Genomic DNA, 26,754 nt, shown 5'->3' with positions numbered 1-26,754 from the left:
ACAAATAGTTTTAAACTTTCCTAGAGACCTCTGATAAGCTACCCTGTAAGGAAGAAACAGAGATCCTTCGGTACAGACAAACATCCTGTTACTTTATCACAAGGATATAACAACAATGATAAGAACTTTTGATGACGAGTTTTCTGTGTAGAATTATAGCAGGTATTGACGATTAATCACTAGATGACTGTTTTTGATTAAACCTTCCTATGACTCTGAAGCTTTCATTCTCCCACCCATTATAATCATCCATTCTTAGAGAGAGAGAGAGAGAGAGAGAGAGAGGGAGAGAGAGAGAGAGAGAGAGAGAGAGAGAGAGAGAGAGAGAGAGAGAGAGAGAGAGAGAGAGAGAGAGAGAGAGGGAGAGTGAAACGGATAATTTTCTCTGAAAAACAAACTCATTAAATAGCCATTTATGCATGATCGCGCTAACCAATAATCGTTCACGCACAAAGATGTTCTATAAAGGTTTTATTAGTTTTAACAAGGACAATCATATCTATTATCTGCGCAGTATAAACCAAAAAAAAACAATTGCTTAATGACCGATAAATTGATGTACAACCCCAATGATGATACATAAGATTAACCCTTCTGTAGATTATAATTTGTGTTTCAAACATTTGGAAACTGAAACCCAATCAATTAAAATTCAATAAAGGTCCCCAAAGTTGTTGAGACAAGGAATAAGGATACGTTATTTTAAAACTTTGGGGACTAGTGTAATAAACAGCCCAATGTCCCCTCCCTTCCCTTCCTATTCCTTTTCAACTTACCCAATTATCCATGATATAAATTTATGAGGTATCAAAAGTTAACCATTACAATTGACCTATTGATCTTTCAACCTATTAACATGCGTCTATTGGGATTTATAGATTTAAACCACCATCTTTCAATTATCAACTTTTAAAAAGATTTTTCCTTATGATAAAGTTTTAGGTTGTCTTTTTGCATGTCTGGTTAAACTTTAAAAATGCTGATTAGGGCAAAAAAATATGCTTAGATTTAATTTCTTCATTTCTTAAAATAAAATAGATTTATTGATATCATATGTTTTGCGTTTAAAGTAAAAACTTTAAGAATAATAAGAATGAAAATTTTTTTCAAAATCTAATAAAAACTATCAAATGAAAATAGAAACAAATAAAGTTATAAATAAAAATATTGAAAATCCGTTAATGCATAAAAAATATGAAAGAGCTTAAGAAAGAAAGTTACAGAAATAGGTTGCATGTAATTTTTATCAGGAATTCAGGTATAATAATATTAATGAACATAAAATTAAACATCCCCAACTTCCTGTACTAAATTCCTCATTTGATAGCTTATTAAATTTAGGACAAGATAGATTTGAAGATTGCCATTGCCCATACCCTCCCTGGAGCTGTGGCTGTAGCTGTATGTTTGCCCGGAGCTAAACTACTGCTGCACTATAAATATATTCAACCATATATATGTAGAAAATAGACAAAATAGACTTTTTTTTAAAGCGGTTGTCAAGAAAGTTAAATATATACTGAAACCAAGGTTGAAAACATATAAATGGTCAGACAAACGGACGTACAGAGTTATTATTTTTTTATTACATTGTATGTAAGTTAATCCAATAAAACATCAATATCTTTTATGAAGTTTTCCATAAGATGAATAAATCATTTAAACACCGACCGATCTCAAAAAAAAAAGATAGATTAAAATGGAGATTTTTTACTTATTATCCATCATCAAAATCTACTCTAATTAACTCTAATAGAAAGCATCCTCACACCCGATGAACTCCAATTTAGTTTCCGAAAGTGTACCTAGCGTCCGCGTCCTATCTCGAAATTTGCTATTAGCTAAAAAAGCTTCAAACTTCCAAAAAAAATTTTTAATTTTAAACATTAAAATTTTGAATGTATAATGTATAAATCGCTTTGTTTTCACAAATTTCCGGAGTAGCTGAAAAAAGGGTCTGCAATAATTGGGTTATCTGCTGTACACTTTAGGAAACTAGGGCTAGAATAGGAAATCCATTTGGAGCTGATCTCACACCCTCTAGTAAACCTTAAAATCTATAATGCAGGTAGATAGACAGTATTTTTACAATTCAACAATTAATCCATAAGTACTAAAGTAACAGGATGTTTGTGTGTGTGTGCCAAAGGATCTCGCTAACCGCTGAACCGATCGGATTCTCCTTAACAGGGTAGATTCTCATGGGTCCCGGGAAGGTTTATAACTATTTCGGGGGAGGGTACCACCACACTCCAAAGAGAAATGACAAAAAAATCGATTTTTTTTAATATTTGGGAGACTTAAAAATAACATAAAGAGATATCGTAATATAAATAATTATCGTAGAGACTTTAACAAACAAAAACGTATAAAGTGACACTAGAGGCCTCTATGGGCGTAGCCGCTAGTAAGTACTAAAGTAATAGAATGTATGTATATTTGTTTGTTTGTTTCCAGTAAGTTCACATAAACGGCTGGACCGATTGCACCTTAATTTTTAAGGAAGGTCTTAAAACACCTATTCAATACTTTACTTTTTTTTATCATTTTTTATTATTATGCTAGTTTTAGATTAAATCATATTCTGGTGTTTTGTAAAAACAGTCGAATAGAAAAGTTTTAATATATACAGGGGATGCACTGTGAATTAGAAAGGCCGCAGTTCAATTTTTTTTTATCAACAAATGCACATTTTTAACAAAAGATGTAAGTGGTTGTTTGTCTGTCTGTCTGTGTACATTTCTTACTTTGTATACATATGTATTCACTTTCGACAGTTTTCTTTTTTCATTGGGGGAGGGGGGGGATATGTCACTCCCAGAATACATCTTTCTCTTTCTCGATAAAACAATATTAAATTTTGAATTTTATTATATCTCCCCTCGCTTTAAGCTGCTCGTATATCTGGGGGCGCATCTGCTGGCTGGCCTCGTCGTTATTTTGACAAAAAAATAATGTTTTGATGCACTGCACTGGGTTGGCACAATGGATATAGGATATACGTGGATAAATTAACAGGAATATTTTGTCAATTTAGCTTGCTTATTTGGACCTCATTTATTGATCTGTTCGTAATGGGAAATATCGTTATTTTGGCCAGCTGCGAGCATCACTTTATCAGAGCACATAAAAATCTGGTGCAACATCCAAGTAATAATTTATTGGCACGGGCTCTTTCTAATTGTAATTTTTAGATTTTATCTCATATATATTTATATATGTAATCCAAAATTTGAACCTTGCTCAAAAATTGCAAGAAAAATGCACATACAAAAATCTGGCTTCAGCATGACCGCAGTGAATTATGAATTTGGCTGCTCAAAAAATTTTCTTGGTTTTAGTGCAATATTTTACACTTGGATGGTGATTTTTTTTATCTGATTTTTAGGAAAATAACTTTAAACAACAAAGTATATCTCCATAAAATAAGTTTTTAAAAAGTAATATTCATTTTTTTATGCATTTATCTTATAAAATGTTTTATATGAATCTTTTCAATACAGTAAATGGCATTAAAAGAACCTGTTTAGTTTTAAATGAGAATGGGAACTTTTCTAAAACTTTATAGAACTAAACATTTAATTTCTATTTTTATTTTTAAATTTGAAGTTAAAATCTTATTAATTGTATTTGATTTGCAATTCTTATATACAATCGACTTCTTGTAATGCAATTTCCTTTTTCTATTTACTCTCTATTTCTCTACTTCTATTAATAATCCTTATTTAAAATGCTAATCTCCTCATTTTGATAAGGTAATATACTTTTTAAGCATGACATTTTTTGCAAAGATACCGTACTATTCATACTTCTATTGCTGATGCTAAAAAGGATGCCAAATATTGTGTGACTTCACTGTCGCATAGTATCACATAAACATTCGCAATAAGGATGACAACATCCATAAGTAGCAAAGCACATAATCATGGATTGACTAATGGATAAAGTGAGTTATAAGATCAGATGTTCAGTGGTCATAATACGATGATAAATAAAATTGACAATACCTCTATAAATCAATAGTGAGTATCTATCTGAAGATTGCAAAATCGTGACACTTAAGTTAAAGATAAATAAAATTGAAGTAAAAAAACGTTGTTTAATCAAAAGCCACACAGCCAAGCAAAGTCTCTACAAAAGATCAGAACTAAAGTTTTTTTAGCAGACGAAAAAGGTCTCCAAGACAGGAGCCAGGTAGTTGTCCGGTTTATACATGTACACTTATTACATTTATTGTCATAAAAAAATGCGATTGTGATGCTTTGATAATATGCGGAATTGAAGGCACAATGCCAAATATAAATTTTTAAAGCGTTAAGAATTAAACATGATATGAGTCCAACATTCTTTTTATACCCTTTCCAGGGAGGGAGGGGACATTGGGCTGTTTATTACATCAGTCACCAAAGTTTTATAATAACGTTTTCTTATTTAATGGCTTAATAATTTTAGGGACTTTTAATGAATTTTGATTGGTTTGTTCATTAAGTTTAGAATACGAACGTTTCAACCACTAATTGTAATCTACAGGATGGGTAATTTGTTATTATCATTGGGAATGTACATAAATTTATCGGCCATTGTCTTATCCCTTTAGATCCCGGACCCTTTTTCTGTGTCTTTAAGTAAAACTGCAAATATGTTTTCAATTTTTCTCTCTTTCTAACATAAATTTAACAGTTTTAAAGATGATTAAAATAGAGATCATTTTTGAGACACTAGCCTCTAGCCTCTAGGGAAGTGCGAGGGAGGTCAGGGAAATAGGCTAAAACCACCTCGAGACATTAATAAAGCTTCCGGAAAAGTACAACCCATTAGGACCAGCAATTTAAGAAATCTTTAACTTCAGACATACTACTTTATGGTATAGGATTTAGTTTAATGATAATTCAATTTTTTTGCATTTTTCTTCAAAAATCGTAGGTATTGCTGAAACACCAATATTTTTAAAGTCAGATATTTTGCTTGAAATAAGCAGTATGCCAAATAATTATAAAAAAAAATAAAAAAATATGAATTATCCTATTTTTGCCTATTCTAAATTTGTATCAAATTACTGAATAATTGAAGTTATCATTAATTATTACTTTTTTCATTTAAAATATATCTTTTAATCATACCTATCAATCAGAGAGAAAAGGGGACAATGAACATTCTAAAATCTTTATGAAGACAATGTTTTTGGGGGGCCACGACTCTTTCAATTTTGGATAGGTTCCTAAATATAAAACTGGACCTACCGCGTACTGTTGGTAGGGATCATTGGAGATATTGTGTGAAATAAAATCTTGTGTATTTCCCTGGACCCCAGAGCCAGCGAATGGCGGAGGGAAATAGGGGGTCTGGAATTCCATGGCTGTCATAGTCTCCTGCGGCCACAGCTTCCCGGCTGACAGTTAACACTCAATCTGAAATTATAAACATGTGTTAGACAAATTACTATGAAACAATTTGGGGAGGAAAAAAAATTTAAAATAGCCTCAAACCTTCCTATTCTCGAGACTAATTTATAAATAGAATAGCCTAAAACAATCTTCTGACCCATGTGAAGCTTCTCTAAATAGAGAACTCATTCATTTTACCAGGTATCAACCTAAGACTACAGTCATCGTCCTATTATTTTTTGTCTTTAACTTAAGATTTGATTACACCAGAACCAATTAAGTCCTCCATTTTATGCAAGATTTACATAGTTTCCAGGATGGTTTTGAGCTATTTTATATACTAATTGTGAATATTAAGTAAAAAAAAATTATATCGGTTAATATGCAAATCAATAACAAAACTAAAGTATTATTATGTTGTAATATTTACTTTTATGATAAAGATAATATTGTAAATAAATAGATAATAATAAATAAGTTTCCGGATTAATATTATTAAACATATTATCGACATATGCACATAATAAAATAAAACAAGAATGACAACAACCATAATTAACAAAACATATTTATTAAAGACAAATATTATTTCAATACAAACACAGCTAACAGACGGACAGACAAAATTAATTGAAGCTATTTATAGAAAAAAATATTAATTAATAATCTTTACTAAAACAGATTCTACTAAATAGGTTCTATTATGTATTTTTGAAAATGATCATAAAAAATAATATCCAGTCCAATACTATAAAACCAAGCCAAAATAATAATAACAGATTAATATAAATTTTATTTACTAATATTTAAAAAATAAAATTAATTTATAAGATTTATCATTATAATTTATTACAAATGTTCTTTAAAAAGTTCATATTTTACATTTTTTAGTGCCAACTTTTGCTAATATAAGTTAGTAAAACATAAGCTTTAAGACCAAGTATCTAATTAAATTATTTCAAATATAGAAAACAGTAAAGTTGGTTGAATTAATCTTGTATTAATTCCCATGTCTATTATTAACCATATCCGCGTGTAATAATATCAAATTTTCACAGCAAAACAGATTCACACACACACACAGACACACACACAAACAGTAAGGGTGTGAATCTTTACAAATCACAGGAAATAAGCAATAAGGTACAGAAAAAAAGTATTTCATAAAACCTAGATTACCCAAAAGTGATAAAGGTTTGGTGACTATAATATTTCCCAATATTAAGCATTTTATTGGTTGGAATCAAAGAAAAATATTTATGTGTACCTATCTTTAAATGAGAGTTTCATCCATAATATAGGTATATCTATCTCTCTATGTTATATTACAACCTATCTTAGATTAGTGTAAAGTACTACTAGCTTTAGTATTACTTAGTTTGCTGTTACAGAGTTTTGATACCAAATCATTTAACGTTTTAATTGTAGTAAATACATTTGAAAGATTCTAAACTACAGACAAACATAAATTGTATAATGTTAAAGATAAAGAATAGACAATGTATTAATCCCTAATTAGAATTATTTTACCTAACAGAAAAGATAATAAATTTGAACTAGAAATAATTCTTCTGGAAACATAGACAATATATATTTATTTTTGCAATATTGAGAAAAAAATGAAAGGTTGATAATGTGTTTAGCTTAAATTCTAGATATATGTATATTGTATAGTTATACCTATCTTCCCATACGTACAATTAATAATATTATCCCTAAATAAAGAATGCTTTTCTAACATTTCAAAATGAAGGCATAAATAAATTTTACGTGATTTTACACTATAATACTTTCAAAGATTTAATTATTCCTAACATTTAAGTTGATATATAGAAAACAAAAATTCCAGAAGCATTTTTGGGGACTAATGCAATTTTTAGTGTTGACTTTAAATAATTTACATGATGCAACTTTTATTTGTATCTAATATTGGAAATAGTTTGTAGTATCTATCTATGGTATAAATATGTGTATATAACCTGAAGGCTACAGGCTGTCCCTTGCTGTCTAGTATGGAAATTGTCCTCTAGGTAAACTAGGAAACTCTGTATATATAACTCTGTTTAGCCCGGAGTAACACTACAAACTGCAACCACAGCCGCTGGCCCTTGAGACACACACACACACACAAATACTCATTTCTAAACATACATATATATAAATATAAATTGTTCTTACGGTAGCTAGTATGACGACAGGTCGCTGTGTGTGTGTGTGTGTGTGTGCAATGCCGCTATTTTTGGGGATGGGGGATGCTATAACACAACATCTTGACCAATGGGTCCTACAGATTTCTCATTTGGCGGCAAATTTGCCGCCACTACAGAGATCTTGGAGTGAGGGGGGAGAATGGGAGTAAAGGGCGTGGGAGAATTCGCGCTGGACCGTAACTAAGAGAGTGAAAGAAAGAGTAAGAGATTAAGAAAAAAAGAAAGAGAAAAGGAAGATAGATGCTGAATTGACTAAGAAATAAAGAGAAAAATATTTTCGTAACATAATAAAACAAAAAATTATACATAAGAAAAGAAAAAAAAAATAATAAATCTATAATTTCAATATATTCACAAAATTTTTATATATTGGGAAAAAACTTTTGAACAAAACATGAAAATCCAATTATAAAATTTCTCCTCTTTTTAGAATTACTTTATGATACTAGCACACACACAAACACACCTTGCAGATTGCCAATGGGTCACAAAATATGGAGAAGGGGGGGGGGGGGATTGAGGAAATTTTTCCAATGATATTGTGGGTTTGAAGTAGCTAAAAAAAAAACATTTTAGGTAACACAATTTTCCAGTCATTTCTATATGTCTACATATTTAGACACTTAACATAATGAACCAACAAATCAAAACATTATTATAAAACTTTGAGGACTAGTGTAATAAACAACCCAATGTCCCCTTTTTTATTGCCTTGCTGTCCATTTAATCTTTAATACATGTGCTGTTATTTTTTGTTTTAGTATTCCGACACCAAATGTAGAAAATAGAGCTCTAGAAGAAAGGGGTGTGAGTGAAATCTTTTCTCTGCATGTGAGTGTGGGTGTGTGTGTGTGTGTGCAGGGAGGGAGGGGATATTGGGCTGTTTATTACACTAGTCCCCAATCTTTTACTTATTTGTTGGCTTAACAAATTTGGAAACTTTTGTTGAACTTTGATTAGTTGTTTCATTATGTTGTGTGTCCAAACATTTCAACCACTATTTGTAATCTACAGTAGAAGTAATTTTGTGTATCAACAATGGAGATATACATCAATTTATTGGCGATTGTCTTATCCCTAAAGATCCCTTGAATGTATGTACATATGTGTGTGTAGTGTACATTTACTGTACATGTGTGCATGTACACTGGGTTTGTGTGCACATATATGTGTGTTAGCACATGTGTGTGTGTGTGTGTGTGTAAAATAATAGAGATGATTAGTGATGATCATATTGAGTAGAAGATGGTTGATGATTATCTTAGATATGGCAAACTAAAAGATGATACTGATATTATACACACAGATATACAAATTGAGCATTTATCTAGATGCAATCATTTGGTGAGGTTTTACAGCAACAAAATAGATTTTGATTTTGTTTTTGAGGTATTTTTAAAGACATAACTTCTGAAATTGTTAATTGTATGTAAAATAAGACAGTAGGTACTTTATAGCAATAACATATTGAAGTCTTTTTAGAAGTACAACATACTAAAGACAATAAAAATATCTCACACTGCTGATATATTGATTTCATTTTTCCATTGCATTGGTCAAAAAAAGTTACAAGTTACAATACAAGCAAAGTATAAAACTGGAAGGATAAAGTCAAAGCCCAAAGGGTTGTTAGTCTGTAGTCAAAATTGCTAAGCTTTATATTAACATTAATACAAATGTAAAATATTGACCAACATTAAAGCTTAAAAAAATTTGTTCTCAATTTATAATGCCTTGTTTAGTAGCACTATTTAGTCATTTATCTTATGTTGTTTACCATTTTTGGATAAATACCATTCCTGTTTTATTTGCTTAAACCATTAAATGTTATCTATTTTGAAAAGCATCTGCAAATTTTGTGAAAAGGAATGCATTTGGAAATCCATAAATAAGATATCACAGGCCCGTAAACTCTGATTTAATGGAGGCCATAATTTGAAACCTTTTATAGGAATCAGCAGCATTTATATTATATACATAATATACATATCTAACACACTTAGCAAATTTGCACTAAATTTTGCAAAACCCAAACAATGCACAATTTTTACGGTTGCAAACCAAAATTGTTTTTTTTTGTTTCTTTTTCTCTCAGTGGCTGGTTGGAAAATGGATGAGATAGGAAAGAGAATTGGTCAAAATTAAGGCAATTATCCTATGCAATAAGTAAACTCTTAACCAAGTGTGCTGTTTGAAATATTTCCATGTTCAAAATCTAAATATCTTCTTTAAAAAAGTATGTTTGAAACCTTGCACACTGATTTCTGTATTTAAAAAGCATTCCAACTTTTAGTCTTTTAGAAAGTAAGTGAATAAGTTTATATAATTGGTAAATAATTTTTGTTGAAACTTCTACATAATATTAGGATTATTCATATTAAGAGAATTTTGTTAATGTTTTTTGTCTTATAGTAAGAATTATTAAGATTTCCTTTTGTGAATCTTATAATCTTTGATAAAAAATAAATTAATTGATGAAAACAAGGAAATAAAACTTTTGCATGACTTGGCCCTGAAAACCTTACTTGGTTTAGGTAAATGATTAAAAGGCCTTTGTTAGGTTTAGAGCCCTACTTTGTAGTGTATATGAAATACCATAAATCATTGCGCAAAAAGGAATCTTGAATAAGAGAGTAATTTTGTTGCAGTTTGTCAGTATAAATTATGATTTACATGAGTTATACAGAGCAAGGCTATTCTAGAACTAGGTATTTTATATTTCATGTTTAAGGTAAAGCTGTTGCATACAAATGATTAGTTATCTGTTGGCTATAGAATTGTACACAAAATTAACAAATATAACACCACTAAGAAAGGTGGTATGGGCTTCATTGCCAACTGAAATAATAGATCCTCTATCAATTTTCTAAACTCTATTATTTTCCTATAAAAATATGCAAACATCACGTAAAAATTGATAGATTTTTAAATTTTGCCTGCTGCCTATCATCATGTCCTTGTCTCCAGTTTTTATAAATGTTATGGTTTAGTTTATAGCCAGCAGGACAATGGTTACAAGATGAATGGTCTACAAGCTTTCTGCTGCAATATCCTGCCCGTACAAAATGGGTGTCCATACAATGTAGTTGATGCATTTTAATCTATGATGAAAAAAGACACAACCCAATCCGTCCCGATTTTGTATCACTTTTGAAAAGTGCGATTCCTGTGACGTCATATAAAAAGGGAAGGGGGGAAGAAAATCTCTTCCCTTTTCTCCCATCTCTTTTGAAGAGATTTTCTTCCCCCCTTCCCTTTTTCTTTCCCAAAACGTATATGACGTAACTGGAATCGCACTTTTCAAAGTGATACAAAATCGGGACAGATTGGGTTGTGTCATGAAAAATTATAAATCAACCTAATTTAATGTTAATTAATTTGTTTTCTTGTAAACAATAAACAATTCATCCAGGTCATATGGGTGTAATGGTAAAAAAACATACACAGGTACTTTTTGGTACACCCTTACCCCTCATGGAGTTCTTTTAAACATTAATTTTATGCTATAAAACTTTATAGTGTGTGTTAAATTGTTAATATGTATTGAGAACAATACTTTACTCTTCAAATACCCAAAAATATCTGTTTTGAAGATTATGCTATTTATTAAAGGTACATTTACAGTTTGGTATGGACACCAGTTATCTATGGTCAGAGTGGGAAAATATTGTCTCTTTTTGTCAGGATGTATTCTATCATTATTTTTATATTTTGCTGAAAATTGGCAATGTCTCTATCAAGGAGGGGGGTGAGAGGGCCTTACTCCCTTTAATATAACCAATAGTTAGGACAGGGGGTAAAGGGGTAATGCTGTTTTTCAATATGATTAATGGTGCTTTTGTGTTCTACTATTTTTAAAAGTTTGCTTTAATACAATAGGCTTTATCTAATTTCTAAAACAATTATTAGAATTACAAAATATAATCTTTAATTAAGCATTTGAGACATTTAAGAAGATCAATACGAAACTTCCCTGTTGGAGCATTGTGTAGGTTACAATTTATGTGGTTATTTTAACAATTATGCACTTATAATGGAACTAGTAGCTTTCATGTTATATTCAGTTGTTAGGATATTTTCGTAGACATTATGACTTATTCGATCTTGTTTTGAGATAAAAACAGCGCCAAACGTCGAATTCAAATACTTTATAGGGATCTTAAGTTGAATATGACGTCCAACGAGGAAATACAAACTGTCCCAATTTTGTATAACTTTTGCGGAACATGTTCCCATTACGTCATATTTTTCATTCCCGAAAAAGGGAAGGGGGAAAGAAAAAAAAGGGAAGGGGGGAAGAAAAAAGAGATGGGAGAAAAGGGGGTTTTCCCCATCTCTTTTGAAGAGATTTTCTTCCCCCCTTCTCTTTTTCGGGAAAGAAAAATATGACGTAACTGGGACTTGTTCCGCAAAAGTTATACAAAATTGGGACAGTTTGTATTTCCTCACGTCCAACTTATATGACTATTTATATAAATTTTTAAATTCATTATCAAAAGGAAATGTCTTGTTAATAGTCATTAATATGTTTATTATAGATAATTATTAGAACATATCCAAAGATTTTAAATCAGCGTAGCTTCTAAGCCATCTCAATTTAATGTGCACTTCAGGGAGGGGGGTGGAGTCGACCCTCCTCTTTTAAATTAGATTTTTTATTTTCAAACAAGCTTTTTTTCTTTGAAGGGAGAAGGTACCCCTCTCAAAAAAGTTTTTAAAACCCCCTCAGACCTATAAGCATCATCACTGTGTAAGAGAACATATATCGGATTAGCGAGAACTTTTGCCAAAGACGTTAAGACATCCTGTTACTTTTATATTATGGGGGAAATGACCTAATATATTACTTGGAGATATACATCAATTTATTGGCGATTGTCTTATCCCTAAAGATCCCTTGAATGTATGTACATATGTGTGTGTAGTGTACATTTACTGTACATGTGTGCATGTACACTGGGTTTGTGTGCACATATATGTGTGTTAGCACATGTGTGTGTGTGTGTGTGTGTAAAATAATAGAGATGATTAGTGATGATCATATTGAGTAGAAGATGGTTGATGATTATCTTAGATATGGCAAACTAAAAGATGATACTGATATTATACACACAGATATACAAATTGAGCATTTATCTAGATGCAATCATTTGGTGAGGTTTTACAGCAACAAAATAGATTTTGATTTTGTTTTTGAGGTATTTTTAAAGACATAACTTCTGAAATTGTTAATTGTATGTAAAATAAGACAGTAGGTACTTTATAGCAATAACATATTGAAGTCTTTTTAGAAGTACAACATACTAAAGACAATAAAAATATCTCACACTGCTGATATATTGATTTCATTTTTCCATTGCATTGGTCAAAAAAAGTTACAAGTTACAATACAAGCAAAGTATAAAACTGGAAGGATAAAGTCAAAGCCCAAAGGGTTGTTAGTCTGTAGTCAAAATTGCTAAGCTTTATATTAACATTAATACAAATGTAAAATATTGACCAACATTAAAGCTTAAAAAAATTTGTTCTCAATTTATAATGCCTTGTTTAGTAGCACTATTTAGTCATTTATCTTATGTTGTTTACCATTTTTGGATAAATACCATTCCTGTTTTATTTGCTTAAACCATTAAATGTTATCTATTTTGAAAAGCATCTGCAAATTTTGTGAAAAGGAATGCATTTGGAAATCCATAAATAAGATATCACAGGCCCGTAAACTCTGATTTATTGGAGGCCATAATTTGAAACCTTTTATAGGAATCAGCAGCATTTATATTATATACATAATATACATATCTAACACACTTAGCAAATTTGCACTAAATTTTGCAAAACCCAAACAATGCACAATTTTTACGGTTGCAAACCAAAATTGTTTTTTTTTGTTTCTTTTTCTCTCAGTGGCTGGTTGGAAAATGGATGAGATAGGAAAGAGAATTGGTCAAAATTAAGGCAATTATCCTATGCAATAAGTAAACTCTTAACCAAGTGTGCTGTTTGAAATATTTCCATGTTCAAAATCTAAATATCTTCTTTAAAAAAGTATGTTTGAAACCTTGCACACTGATTTCTGTATTTAAAAAGCATTCCAACTTTTAGTCTTTTAGAAAGTAAGTGAATAAGTTTATATAATTGGTAAATAATTTTTGTTGAAACTTCTACATAATATTAGGATTATTCATATTAAGAGAATTTTGTTAATGTTTTTTGTCTTATAGTAAGAATTATTAAGATTTCCTTTTGTGAATCTTATAATCTTTGATAAAAAATAAATTAATTGATGAAAACAAGGAAATAAAACTTTTGCATGACTTGGCCCTGAAAACCTTACTTGGTTTAGGTAAATGATTAAAAGGCCTTTGTTAGGTTTAGAGCCCTACTTTGTAGTGTATATGAAATACCATAAATCATTGCGCAAAAAGGAATCTTGAATAAGAGAGTAATTTTGTTGCAGTTTGTCAGTATAAATTATGATTTACATGAGTTATACAGAGCAAGGCTATTCTAGAACTAGGTATTTTATATTTCATGTTTAAGGTAAAGCTGTTGCATACAAATGATTAGTTATCTGTTGGCTATAGAATTGTACACAAAATTAACAAATATAACACCACTAAGAAAGGTGGTATGGGCTTCATTGCCAACTGAAATAATAGATCCTCTATCAATTTTCTAAACTCTATTATTTTCCTATAAAAATATGCAAACATCACGTAAAAATTGATAGATTTTTAAATTTTGCCTGCTGCCTATCATCATGTCCTTGTCTCCAGTTTTTATAAATGTTATGGTTTAGTTTATAGCCAGCAGGACAATGGTTACAAGATGAATGGTCTACAAGCTTTCTGCTGCAATATCCTGCCCGTACAAAATGGGTGTCCATACAATGTAGTTGATGCATTTTAATCTATGATGAAAAAAGACACAACCCAATCCGTCCCGATTTTGTATCACTTTTGAAAAGTGCGATTCCTGTGACGTCATATAAAAAGGGAAGGGGGGAAGAAAATCTCTTCCCTTTTCTCCCATCTCTTTTGAAGAGATTTTCTTCCCCCCTTCCCTTTTTCTTTCCCAAAACGTATATGACGTAACTGGAATCGCACTTTTCAAAGTGATACAAAATCGGGACAGATTGGGTTGTGTCATGAAAAATTATAAATCAACCTAATTTAATGTTAATTAATTTGTTTTCTTGTAAACAATAAACAATTCATCCAGGTCATATGGGTGTAATGGTAAAAAAACATACACAGGTACTTTTTGGTACACCCTTACCCCTCATGGAGTTCTTTTAAACATTAATTTTATGCTATAAAACTTTATAGTGTGTGTTAAATTGTTAATATGTATTGAGAACAATACTTTACTCTTCAAATACCCAAAAATATCTGTTTTGAAGATTATGCTATTTATTAAAGGTACATTTACAGTTTGGTATGGACACCAGTTATCTATGGTCAGAGTGGGAAAATATTGTCTCTTTTTGTCAGGATGTATTCTATCATTATTTTTATATTTTGCTGAAAATTGGCAATGTCTCTATCAAGGAGGGGGGTGAGAGGGCCTTACTCCCTTTAATATAACCAATAGTTAGGACAGGGGGTAAAGGGGTAATGCTGTTTTTCAATATGATTAATGGTGCTTTTGTGTTCTACTATTTTTAAAAGTTTGCTTTAATACAATAGGCTTTATCTAATTTCTAAAACAATTATTAGAATTACAAAATATAATCTTTAATTAAGCATTTGAGACATTTAAGAAGATCAATACGAAACTTCCCTGTTGGAGCATTGTGTAGGTTACAATTTATGTGGTTATTTTAACAATTATGCACTTATAATGGAACTAGTAGCTTTCATGTTATATTCAGTTGTTAGGATATTTTCGTAGACATTATGACTTATTCGATCTTGTTTTGAGATAAAAACAGCGCCAAACGTCGAATTCAAATACTTTATAGGGATCTTAAGTTGAATATGACGTCCAACGAGGAAATACAAACTGTCCCAATTTTGTATAACTTTTGCGGAACATGTTCCCATTACGTCATATTTTTCATTCCCGAAAAAGGGAAGGGGGAAAGAAAAAAAAGGGAAGGGGGGAAGAAAAAAGAGATGGGAGAAAAGGGGGTTTTCCCCATCTCTTTTGAAGAGATTTTCTTCCCCCCTTCTCTTTTTCGGGAAAGAAAAATATGACGTAACTGGGACTTGTTCCGCAAAAGTTATACAAAATTGGGACAGTTTGTATTTCCTCACGTCCAACTTATATGACTATTTATATAAATTTTTAAATTCATTATCAAAAGGAAATGTCTTGTTAATAGTCATTAATATGTTTATTATAGATAATTATTAGAACATATCCAAAGATTTTAAATCAGCGTAGCTTCTAAGCCATCTCAATTTAATGTGCACTTCAGGGAGGGGGGTGGAGTCGACCCTCCTCTTTTAAATTAGATTTTTTATTTTCAAACAAGCTTTTTTTCTTTGAAGGGAGAAGGTACCCCTCTCAAAAAAGTTTTTAAAACCCCCTCAGACCTATAAGCATCATCACTGTGTAAGAGAACATATATCGGATTAGCGAGAACTTTTGCCAAAGACGTTAAGACATCCTGTTACTTTTATATTATGGGGGAAATGACCTAATATATTACTTGAATACAATTGATTGAAAATAACTACAATTAGTATTAATGGGATTAATTTGAGTTTATCAAGTGCCCAGCGAGCACAGAACTAAAACAGGGCCCCTCTATACCATTACCTAACCTAAAAACGCCCCCCCCCCCCCCACCCCTTGTATTTTCATTTCATTCTGTGCTCTACTTTTGACTTTGAGGGAAACCACCAGTTTATTTCTTTAATATATTTTTGGACTTAGAAAGGATTTCCAAGAAATAAAACAGTAATAATGAATTAAATGTATTATAAGTATAACATCTCTATAATTTATATATCCCTAAAAATTCTTATTTTGTTCTTAGAATAAATTTTCCCATACAACTTATGGATGTTGTCATCCTTGTCTATAATTTCACTCTTGATATAAAATTACCTCACAAATACATAATATATTCTTAAACATGGGAAATGAAGGTCTAAAATTATATAAATCTATGGGAAACCAGGACAATAATGTCCATAAGTAGCGCAGAAATAAGAATAAGTATTGGGATGTGTTTGACTTGAACACACAGCGTTAAATTAGTACTCATTGCTACTATGTCTGGCCCGTGATATTAATAGTAAGAAGATTTCTATAGTTTCTATAACAAATGACGTCATACTGGCCTACCAATGGTCAATTTAAATGTATACTGCCTTGCCATTGGTAATTAAGTCTGTGTATTGGCCTACCATTGTTCGATTTTGTAGGCACTATTAATAGATTCAATAATAAGAAATGGGGAAATATGGATATTTTTATGAATAGATTATGCAAGTTTATCAAAATCACCTAAAAGTTTGGACGCACGACATATCCACGTTATAGAGTATCTTCACTACCATAATAAATATCATGGGAAATAGTTCATATAAACTGCATATTAATATTTTCATTTTATAATTTGTTACATATTCATTACAAATATAAACTAATAGAGTTTTTTGTAGAGTAAGTTTTCTCAAAATTTTGCGTATGTTAAAAAATTACTTTCTTTCCAATATTGCTAATTCTCAGGGATCTAAAGGGATAAGACATTCGCTGATAAATTGATGTACAACCCAAATGATGATAAACAAAGTTACCCCTTCTGTAGATTTCAAATAGTAGTTGAAATGTTTGGACACTTAAATTAATGAACCAACCGATCAAAATTCAATAAAAAGTCCCCAAAGTTGTTAAGCCGATGAATAAGGAAACGTAATTTTAAAACTTTGGGGACTAGTGTAGTAAACAGCCCAATGTGCCCTTCCTCCCTGGCTATTTACACTTCTTTCAATTTAATATTTATAAATTTAAGCCCTATTGCTCATTGAAACTCTATTTATAACATAATTATCTATCTATCTATCTATCTGTCTGTCAATCTATTTCCTTTATTTTCTCTTTTTTCTCTCACACCTATTGACGGGAACTTTCACATACAATTTTAATATAGAACATATTTCATTATCTATCTATCTATTTTTGTATCAAAGAAAGTAGATAATTACTGTAAAAATCGGAAAAGAAAAATGTTAAAAAAAAATAGACTAAGAAAAAGATTTGGCGTTTTTAAAGATTCAGCATTCTCGCTAAACAACCTCCAGCGCGTCTGGCATAACAGTATTATGAGCCATCGAATTTTAGATTATTCAAATACTAGTGGTTGAGAACTTTGGCTCTGTATTCAAAGATTGAAAATAGCATTAAACCATCCCGTGATATATATGGAGAACTCAATCAGTTCGGTAGTTATCGAAATCCTAAGCTATAATAAAAAAAACATACTAATTTATATAATAGGATACACATCTTATAGAAAAGATTCAAATCCATGACCTGTACTATAATTTACTAGAACTTGTCCCTGTTCCTGTAAGTTACAGGTAGCTCTAGGATATAAAGATTAATTTAGCAGCTCTACTATTTTCTATCTAAAAATTTATATTGTAAGTAGGAACTTAAGTGTATTAGAGTTAACTAAAGTGCCTGCTTTACATTTATATTTATATTTATAGATAGTTTCATACACGACTAGGAATATACTTCATTTTCACTTTATACAGCATGAAATTTAAAGAAAAAAATATCTACATTTGGTTTATAAAATTGTTATTGAAATTAATCACTTTTTGTATAATTTTGTGAATTTTTCTTGTTTGTCCATTACGATTTCGCCAACTTCTTCTTCTTCTTAAGTTCTTTCTTTTAGGGAAACTTGGTATAGCTACCGAGATGGTATCTAGTTTTTTAGTCTTGGGATGGATATAGTCAATTTTTCATACCCCCCCTTCCCTGTTCAATACAGAGCCCCTAGAAGCTAGGAGCGCAGCTGAAAGTTGTCTGTGACACAATACTGGAAAAACATATTTTTGGTAAAGAAAATTTAAACAAAAAGGGCCAAAAATATTAGTTTTGTAGCTTTAGTAGACAGCTATCAACTCAAGTTCCAAACTGTGTATATAGTTAGGTCCTAGGGGCAACTATGATACTGCAAGCAATGTCAGAGTCCGCAGGCCAACTACAGGTCCGCAAGCCATCCCAGTGTCCGCAAGGCAACTGGGTATACCCCTGGCTTCGGGCGCACTCCCAGACAAACTTGTGTATGTAGCTGCTTTCACTTTCATATTATGCCATACCCCTTTTAGCAGTTTCAACAACGACAAAATATTTTATAATTACAATAATTAAACTTTTATTTTTGTGAGTAATATGATCGTTCTATTAAATTAAAACTCTATGTTGTAGAAGTTATAATATTTGTTAACCTGTAAGATTTTTGGTGTATATTAATTAATTTGCTAAATATTTACGTCAACCTTAAATATTGATGCTAAAAATCTATATACTCCTTTAAAACATGATATTACCATACATTTTAAAAATATATTATAAAGATATATTTAATTTTCATTATGGATATATCAGATGCCATTTGGGGAATGCCTATGCCCAAAACAGGTAAATCTCATTACACCATGCACAGTTAGGACATCCAGGCAAAGGCCAGACAATCAAAGTGTTTGTTGTCTGCAATAGTTAGTATCCTCTATAGGCCCTGTGTAGTAATCCACCGTCCCCAGAGTTTTTAATCAGATAGATAGATAGATAGATAGATAGATAGATAGATAGATAGATAGATAGATAGATAGATAGATAGATAGATAGATAGATAGATAGATAGATAGATAGATAGATAGATAGATAGATAGATAGATAGATAGATAGATAGATAGATAGATAGATAGATAGATAGATAGATAGATAGATAGATAGATAGATAGATAGATAGATAGATAGATAGATAGATAGATAGATAGATAGATAGATAGATAGATAGATAGATAGATAGATAGATAGATAGATAGATAGATAGATAGATAGATAGATAGATAGATAGATAGATAGATAGATAGATAGATAGATAGATAGATAGATAGATAGATAGTTAGATAGATAGATAGATAGATAGATTCAGTATCTGATTCGGACCTGAACCTGTGATACTAAAAATCAATATCATACATAATATATAATAGGTGAATAGAAATTAATGACTATCTACCTATCATACCTAGATAGATAGATAGATGAAAAGAAATTGGTGTATACTGTATACTATAGTATATATATATTAGATAAGAGAGCTAGTATATAAAGCTCGGGGCATCTCTACACTGCAGTATCATAGCTCCAGGAAATAGAAACAATTTAGTTCCTTGTGTTCTTGTTTTCATCAAAATTACAGTACAATGCAACCCTTGTGAAGTTAATAATTTTATGTTATGTTGCGATTAATGCTTTCTCAAGGAATAGCCTTAAATTATATCAGCACTATATACAGAATTGGAGAGATGGAAGGGGTGAAAGGGACCTTTTCTTTTCTCTCTATCTTTCTTTCTTTTTAAAAGCGAAGCTTTTCTATAATTAGGGTCGGTACGTCCGCCCGTCACAGAGAGATAGTTCTTTTCGTTAATTTAGGCATGTTAGAATTGTCCTATCGATTTCAAAATTTGCATTGTGATTCCTATAGTAGTTAGGTACGACTTAGAAAGCGTAGCAACTCTATAAGCATGTGATTCCTATAGTAGTTAGGTACGACTTAGAAAGCGTAGCAACTCTATAAGCATTACCAGAATGTCCGTACGTCCATTTTAAACATGCTGATTTTTTTACTTTTTTAACAACAAATTTTTATGTGATCTTATCATCCGATTGATCTGATTTTTGGTATTTTGATTCCTGGGACAACAAAGTATAATGTTATAAGCGAAGCAAATCTATAATTAAGTCCTAAAAATGTAAGTATGTCCATAAACATTATCCTGTATCAAACAGTTTTTCAACGAATTTACTTAGAATTTTGCTTCGACATTTATACATTTATATTCTGATTATTCAGTTCTTACACTATACAAGTGTTAATGTCCGTTTGTCCTATCGTTTCTGTGCTTCGCTTTTATGGATGTTGTCATCCTTGTTTTAACAGTGAAGCTTTTCTATGTAATATATTTTTTCTATCCATACGTTTGCCTGCCTGTCCAAAGTAAATTATAGGAAAATCTAATTATTATCTTTTATCAAATAATTCGCCTGGCCAATACAAATCTTCTCTAAAACCATTTTTGTCTGTCTGCAGATTTTATTTTTTCAGCTGCTGTAAAAGATAAATGTTTGAAATTTTATATGTACAAGGAATTATCATTCGGGAAAGTATCGTATACATACAAGTTAACATTGGTACACCTGAAAAGTTTAACCATTTTGTTGGGTATTCCTACCTCAATAATAGGTACATTTATACCGGTGAAAAAGTATAGAATCATTTTAGCGCCATTGTCTTTTCCCTCGTTGGCTTAAAGTACTATTTCCAGAGATTGAGGACAATGGGATGTTTATTATACTTGTCCTAGAAGTTTTATAATAGTGTTTTCTTATTCGTTGGCCTAACAACTTTGGGGACTTGAATTTTGATTGGTTGGATCATTAAGTTAAGTGTCTAAACGGTTCAACCTCTAATTGTAATCTACAGAAATTGTTATTTTTTGCATCATCAATGGGGATGTACATCAATATATCGCCCATTGTCTTGTCCCTTTAGATCCCTGGAAAGAATTATAGAATTTTATTAATGCTATTGTCCTTTCCCTTGCTTGCTAAACGTACTAATCCTTAGGTATTTAGGAATTAACATTATCAGAAGGACATTGCAAATAAATAAACAAATTAAACTTACAAACATATTTTTAGTAGCTAAGCTACTCTTTAATTAGAATTATGTACATCCAACAGAGACTTCTTATTTATTGGCGGTTTTAAAGATTTCATAAAATATACTGACTTGATTTAACTGAATTCTTTCTGAATAATACTTTACTGTTCTTTATATCAAATCGTTGTTGGATGTTAGTGCTTCGCCATCTGTAAATATGATTGATCATGTATATACATTTGTATTTATTGTATTGAATAATTGTATATATACACTATTTGGTGATGTTGCACATTTAACTATTTTCTGCATCAAAATTGCTTAAACTATGAATATACAATATACATACATATATACAAACATGATTATTTGTAAGGACCGCTCCTCGTTATTTTCATCGAATATTTTTTTTTCCTTGTACAACCTTTATGTTGTAAATACATACCCAAAGACGTCAGTGAGAGGAAGAGACAAAGCTCTGTTTATTACACTAGTCCCCAAAATCATATAATAACGTTTTATTATTCGTTGGCTTAACAACCTTGGGGACTTTTATTCAATTTTGATTGGGTGGTTCGTTTAGTCGAGTGTCCAAACATTTCAATTACTAATTATGATCTACATTATTAGTGGCCATTGTCTTATTCTTTTAGATCCCTGCAAAGACGTACCTCCATCTAAAGGAAAATCTAAATCTTATTGTAAGCAAAGAAAAATGTCGACTTTTATCTCAAAAAACTTATATGAAATTCTTCTTTTGGTAATTTAACCGGTCAGACGTAAAGAATGATAGACCAACATTGTTTATAGAGTAGCTGCGCTACTAAAAGTAAATACAATGTTGACTGTGCTTATAAATATTGAATAAATCCATTTATTTTCATCTACGTACATAAGAGTACCAAAGATTTTCGCCATGCTGATGTATAGAAACTATACCAAATTTGTTGAAAGTTGTAATCAATCGACCCAATCGGTTCAGTTGTTATAAAGACGTACAAACAAACAAATCTTTCTGGTTTATTATATTGGATATAACCATTATCCATAGAGGTCTCTAGGTGCACTTGAGGTAAGTCGATCCTCCAATGGAAATTTAAGTAACAGGATGTCTGTTTGTGTGTCTGTGTGTTTGTACCGAAGAATCTCGCTAACCGCTGAACCGATCGGGTTCTCCTTAACAGGGTAGATTCTCATAGGTCCCGGGAAGGTTTATAAATATTTTGGGGGAGGGTACCACCACCCTCCCAAGAGAAATCACAATAAAGCATTTAGCGAAAACTTAAGCAACAAACAGACAAACATCCTGTTACTTGTACATGGTTTTTTTTAGTTTTTTTTTACTCCAACAGGACAAATATCGTGGGTACTCTAACATATATATGCATCTATATTCTATACATATAAGTCCTCGGGGTATATTATATTCAAGGTTTATCTTTACACACCTTTTCATACTCCCTCCTTTATTAATAAGTATCTATCTATAAATATCTATAATGTATATAGAATGTACGTAAATATCATGTCAGGGGAAATTTAGGTTCCTAACATGGAATTCATTTATTAGTCAGTTTGTTCATCTGATAGGAGTGGATAAGTAAGACGAATGGTTAACGGACCCAACATGTAAAATCCTCAGAATGAAAAACTCAAGGCATCAAACTTTTAAATTTATTCAACGTTTCGAGGGCAAAACTGCCCTCATCAACAGGAATTTTTTTTTCCATGTACATTATTAACAAAACACAAATTGAAACTGATAGGAGTGGAGTGTTGGAGAAAATTCTAAACTAGTTGCTTCACCCCTAGACTCAATACTAAAGACATCAGAAAAAAAGCCTAAAACCACCACAAAACATTTTTAAAGATTATCTAGATGTTTAGCTTAAAAAAACCTTACTAGTTAATATTTTAAGATATCTATAAATATCTCTCCATTTTATATGAAAAATTTATATAAATTCTTTTAAAGTTTTAACAAGTACAAGTATAACATCGATAACTAGTACACACGGGAAATAAATTATTATTATATAAAGAACAGTAAATTAATGCATTAATTTCAAGAAAGATTAAATAAAAAGCAGAGTAAATAACATACTGAAGTTCAAATTTTGTGGAAGAAGAGATTGTGAACTCATAACTTCTAACTATTATTTAGTTGTTATCTCTGTAAGCATCTGAGAGAATCTAGCTTTAATATAGCCTTAAAAAGGAAGGAAAAACAAACAGACAGAAGGGCATTACTAGAAAAGTTTCGCTAAAAAAGGTTCATACATGCTTAGAGAATTAAAAACAATTGTATAAAATGAATTAAATTCCATTACTATAATGTTTGCAATTAGACAAACTCTTGTCCATAATGTGGACAATTAGACAAACTCTTGTCCATAATGTCCACCTTCATAAAACATGAACAGGCAAATTCTTCACATGATTAACAAGAAAAGATGTTGCTTCACTCAAATTGAGCACCTAAATCCTCCCACTTTCATATTTTATAACAAAATTGAAAAAAGGGAAAGGATTTTTTTAAATACTTCAGTTAAGTTAAAGTTTAGTTTTATTGGGTAATGGATAGCCCTGCTGCTGGGTTAGGACTACGCAGGTATAGGACCCGAAGGTGATAAACTACCCCACCCCTTTTTGTCTATTTATTTTAAAAGTTGGAAGGGGTGGGTTTTTTAGTGCTCGAAAAATTGAAAATTAGGGGGAGTAGACTTTTGTGGTGTTAATTGTCACCATGGCTAGGTTAGGTTAGGTTGTCGTACAGGGTAGCCCCACAGGGTTAGGGACACGGAGGTGTAGACCACGCAGGGTTAGGCATTCCTCAGGGATTAGACACATAAAGAGACCCCCCACCCCTTATTTTCACTTTATTTAAAAAAATAAGGGGGGGGGTAGTTTTTTCTCGCAAGGCATATTAAGTGAAAGCATAGAGTAAAAAAGTCAACCTCTTCTCTATTATTCCTCCATGATATAAAAGTCTAACAGACAGTATAAATACCACTTGTATAATTTTGAAAGCTTTGCTAATGAAGTTAATAATGGCAAGTGCTGTGTCTTATATTAATCAGGAAAAGGGAGAAGTTTTATAAATAAGAAATGTTAAAAGTTCCTCGTTATAAGCCAAAGCATTGCCCTTGTCTTTCTATTAACATGACTGGCCATTTTAAACGTTTAAATTATTTCTTTTCCAAAGTTCATTTAAAAGTTATAATGATATAGCAGAAAGAGTTAGCAGTCTTTTATAGAAATGATCCATTAGAGCTAGTTTAAATAGATAGACAAATCTTCTTTTCTCTTTTAATCAGCTTTGGTATATTTTAGAATATGGCAGCTCTGGTAAGTTAATTTGCTCTAAATTAAATTTACACAGAAAAAGCACTGTGATTTACTTTAACCATCCAGCTAAACTGTACAAGACTGAAGAGGGTGCCATGTCCACCGAAATATATTTCAAATAAATAACAATTAAAGAAAGATACTTTTTCAATGCAGTGAATTTATCACTTTATCATGAGATATCTTTTATTCAAATTGATTTTGTTTATAATTTAAAAAATCTTATATATTAAAATTTCCTGAACTCCTAATTACCTCAACTGTCTAGTTACATAGCATAGTATTGTACTGCCACATGTTGTACAAATTACGCGGGTAAAACTCGTGCCACAAATGCCGCGCAAAATTATGAATCATTTTCTTGATTGCAAGCATAATGTACCAAAGAAAACAGGGATAGGGCAACAATAAAAAAAATAAACTGTTTCCTTCCCCTATTTCCCCAGCGAGCTGTTAAAATAGAAGTTTTGAATACCATATTGAATCTCGGCTTAACAATGATTCATAACTAAAGACGTTAAAAATGGTTCCTACTGCTATGATAATATCTTTATTTTCCATTCAACCATTCAAATTTAAGATCTTCAGACAAAGAAAGTGTGATCAAAGGGTTAATTTTCTGTCATGGATTGCTCCACACTGGTATAATATACGTGAATATTGTACCAGGGAAATATTTAGCTTTTAACATGGACATTTATTGGTCAGCTCGTTTATCGAGTAGGAGAGAAAGGGATGGGATAAAGGGGGTGGATTTAGGGGATCGTTATTTTAGCCTGCTACAACCTCTACTTTATTAGACATAAAAATCTGGTGTAATATCCAAGTAATATTAAATCCATCCTAGCCTTGAGTTGATAAGTTCGATGTTCAGTCAAAGAGCAACTATCTAACTACATACTTGGGAATTGAATTTATTATTTGTTGGAGGATTAATTTAATTAAAATTGACCTATCTCTGTATCCCTGTATAAGCCTTCTTTTTCGGCAATTCTTTTTGTTTATTTAATAGGATACTTGATAGTTTAATTTTTATTTCTTTCAATTGTATTGTTGTCTCAATCATTGCAAAAATGTTGAAACTAGAAAAATAATAATTTTTCACTATATTTTTTTTAACAAAGCTTTTAAAAATTAAAGTCTGTCCGTACCGGAATTATTTCATTATTAACTTAGGATGCCAAAATAGTCATATAGTTTTCAAACTTTTCATGGTGATTCCTGTTTTATTTGGGTACACTTTTTAATCATTACCAGTAAATCAGTATTTGAGGTTAAACATGACGGATCTCTAGCTTTTTTAAAGAAATTTATTTCGCTAAATATTGTGTATCGTTTTTTGTAAATAAAATAAGACTGATACAGGAATAACAATTAAAACTAACAATAAAACTTTTAGAGTATCTTTTTAAGCACGTATTGATAGCTCGTGTTCAATTAGCAAAAAAAATACAACTTTCCCATATTTAAAAGCATAGGGAAATTTTATGGTTTTTTGGTTAGTTACCATTTGGATCATAAAAAATAAATAAATCTTATGGCAAAGTGAAAAAGAAGCATTTGGCGTCGGGATTATTGTAAGGGAAACCACATTGATTAGCAGTTTTTGGTGGTTATTAATGCCCCCCCCCCCCCCCTCCACAAATAAACCGTGAAAAAAGTAAAAGGTAAGCAAGTTTAAATTGCTATAAATTTAAAGTGGTAGTTGAATGATTGTTATTTATCGCATCGTATTATATGCAGCTTTAAGCGGATATTAAAATAAAAAATCATATAAAAACCAGTTTTGTTAGCTGATTTATTTTAATTTCTGTGGAAAATTGTTTTTAATGTTTGCTTTTTTAGTATGTCTGAAACCAGTTCCAATCCAGCGGATATTATTCGGTTTCTAAACAATACTATGATTTTTTTCTACGTTGAAAAAAAGTATTATTATTCTATCCTTTTTATC

At 31.0% G+C, this 26,754-nt stretch overlaps 1 protein-coding gene across 1 annotated transcript in view; it reads right to left on the bottom strand.

The window, feature by feature from the left end:
• The window catches only part of LOC145313376 (transcription factor AP-2-alpha-like), a 30,269-nt gene extending 22,795 nt beyond the window's left edge, over window positions 1-7,474 (bottom strand). Inside the window, exons 1-2 of the mRNA XM_080152741.1 lie at window positions 7,364-7,474; window positions 5,241-5,408 (exon numbers count right to left, since the gene is read on the bottom strand). Of these exons, the coding sequence (XP_080008867.1) occupies window positions 5,241-5,363 (123 nt within the window). The 5' untranslated portion in view covers window positions 5,364-5,408; window positions 7,364-7,474. The remainder of the gene's footprint in view (window positions 1-5,240; window positions 5,409-7,363) is intronic.
• Between the last annotated feature and the right edge of the window lie 19,280 nt (window positions 7,475-26,754).

This window comes from Acartia tonsa, chromosome 1, assembly GCF_053477335.1.
Source record: "Acartia tonsa isolate MP-2025a chromosome 1, ASM5347733v1, whole genome shotgun sequence".
In the NCBI taxonomy this organism is placed as follows: Eukaryota; Metazoa; Arthropoda; class Copepoda; order Calanoida; family Acartiidae; genus Acartia; species Acartia tonsa.
Note: the sequence above shows the minus strand (reverse complement) of the source record. Positions and strands in the feature narration are given on the sequence as shown.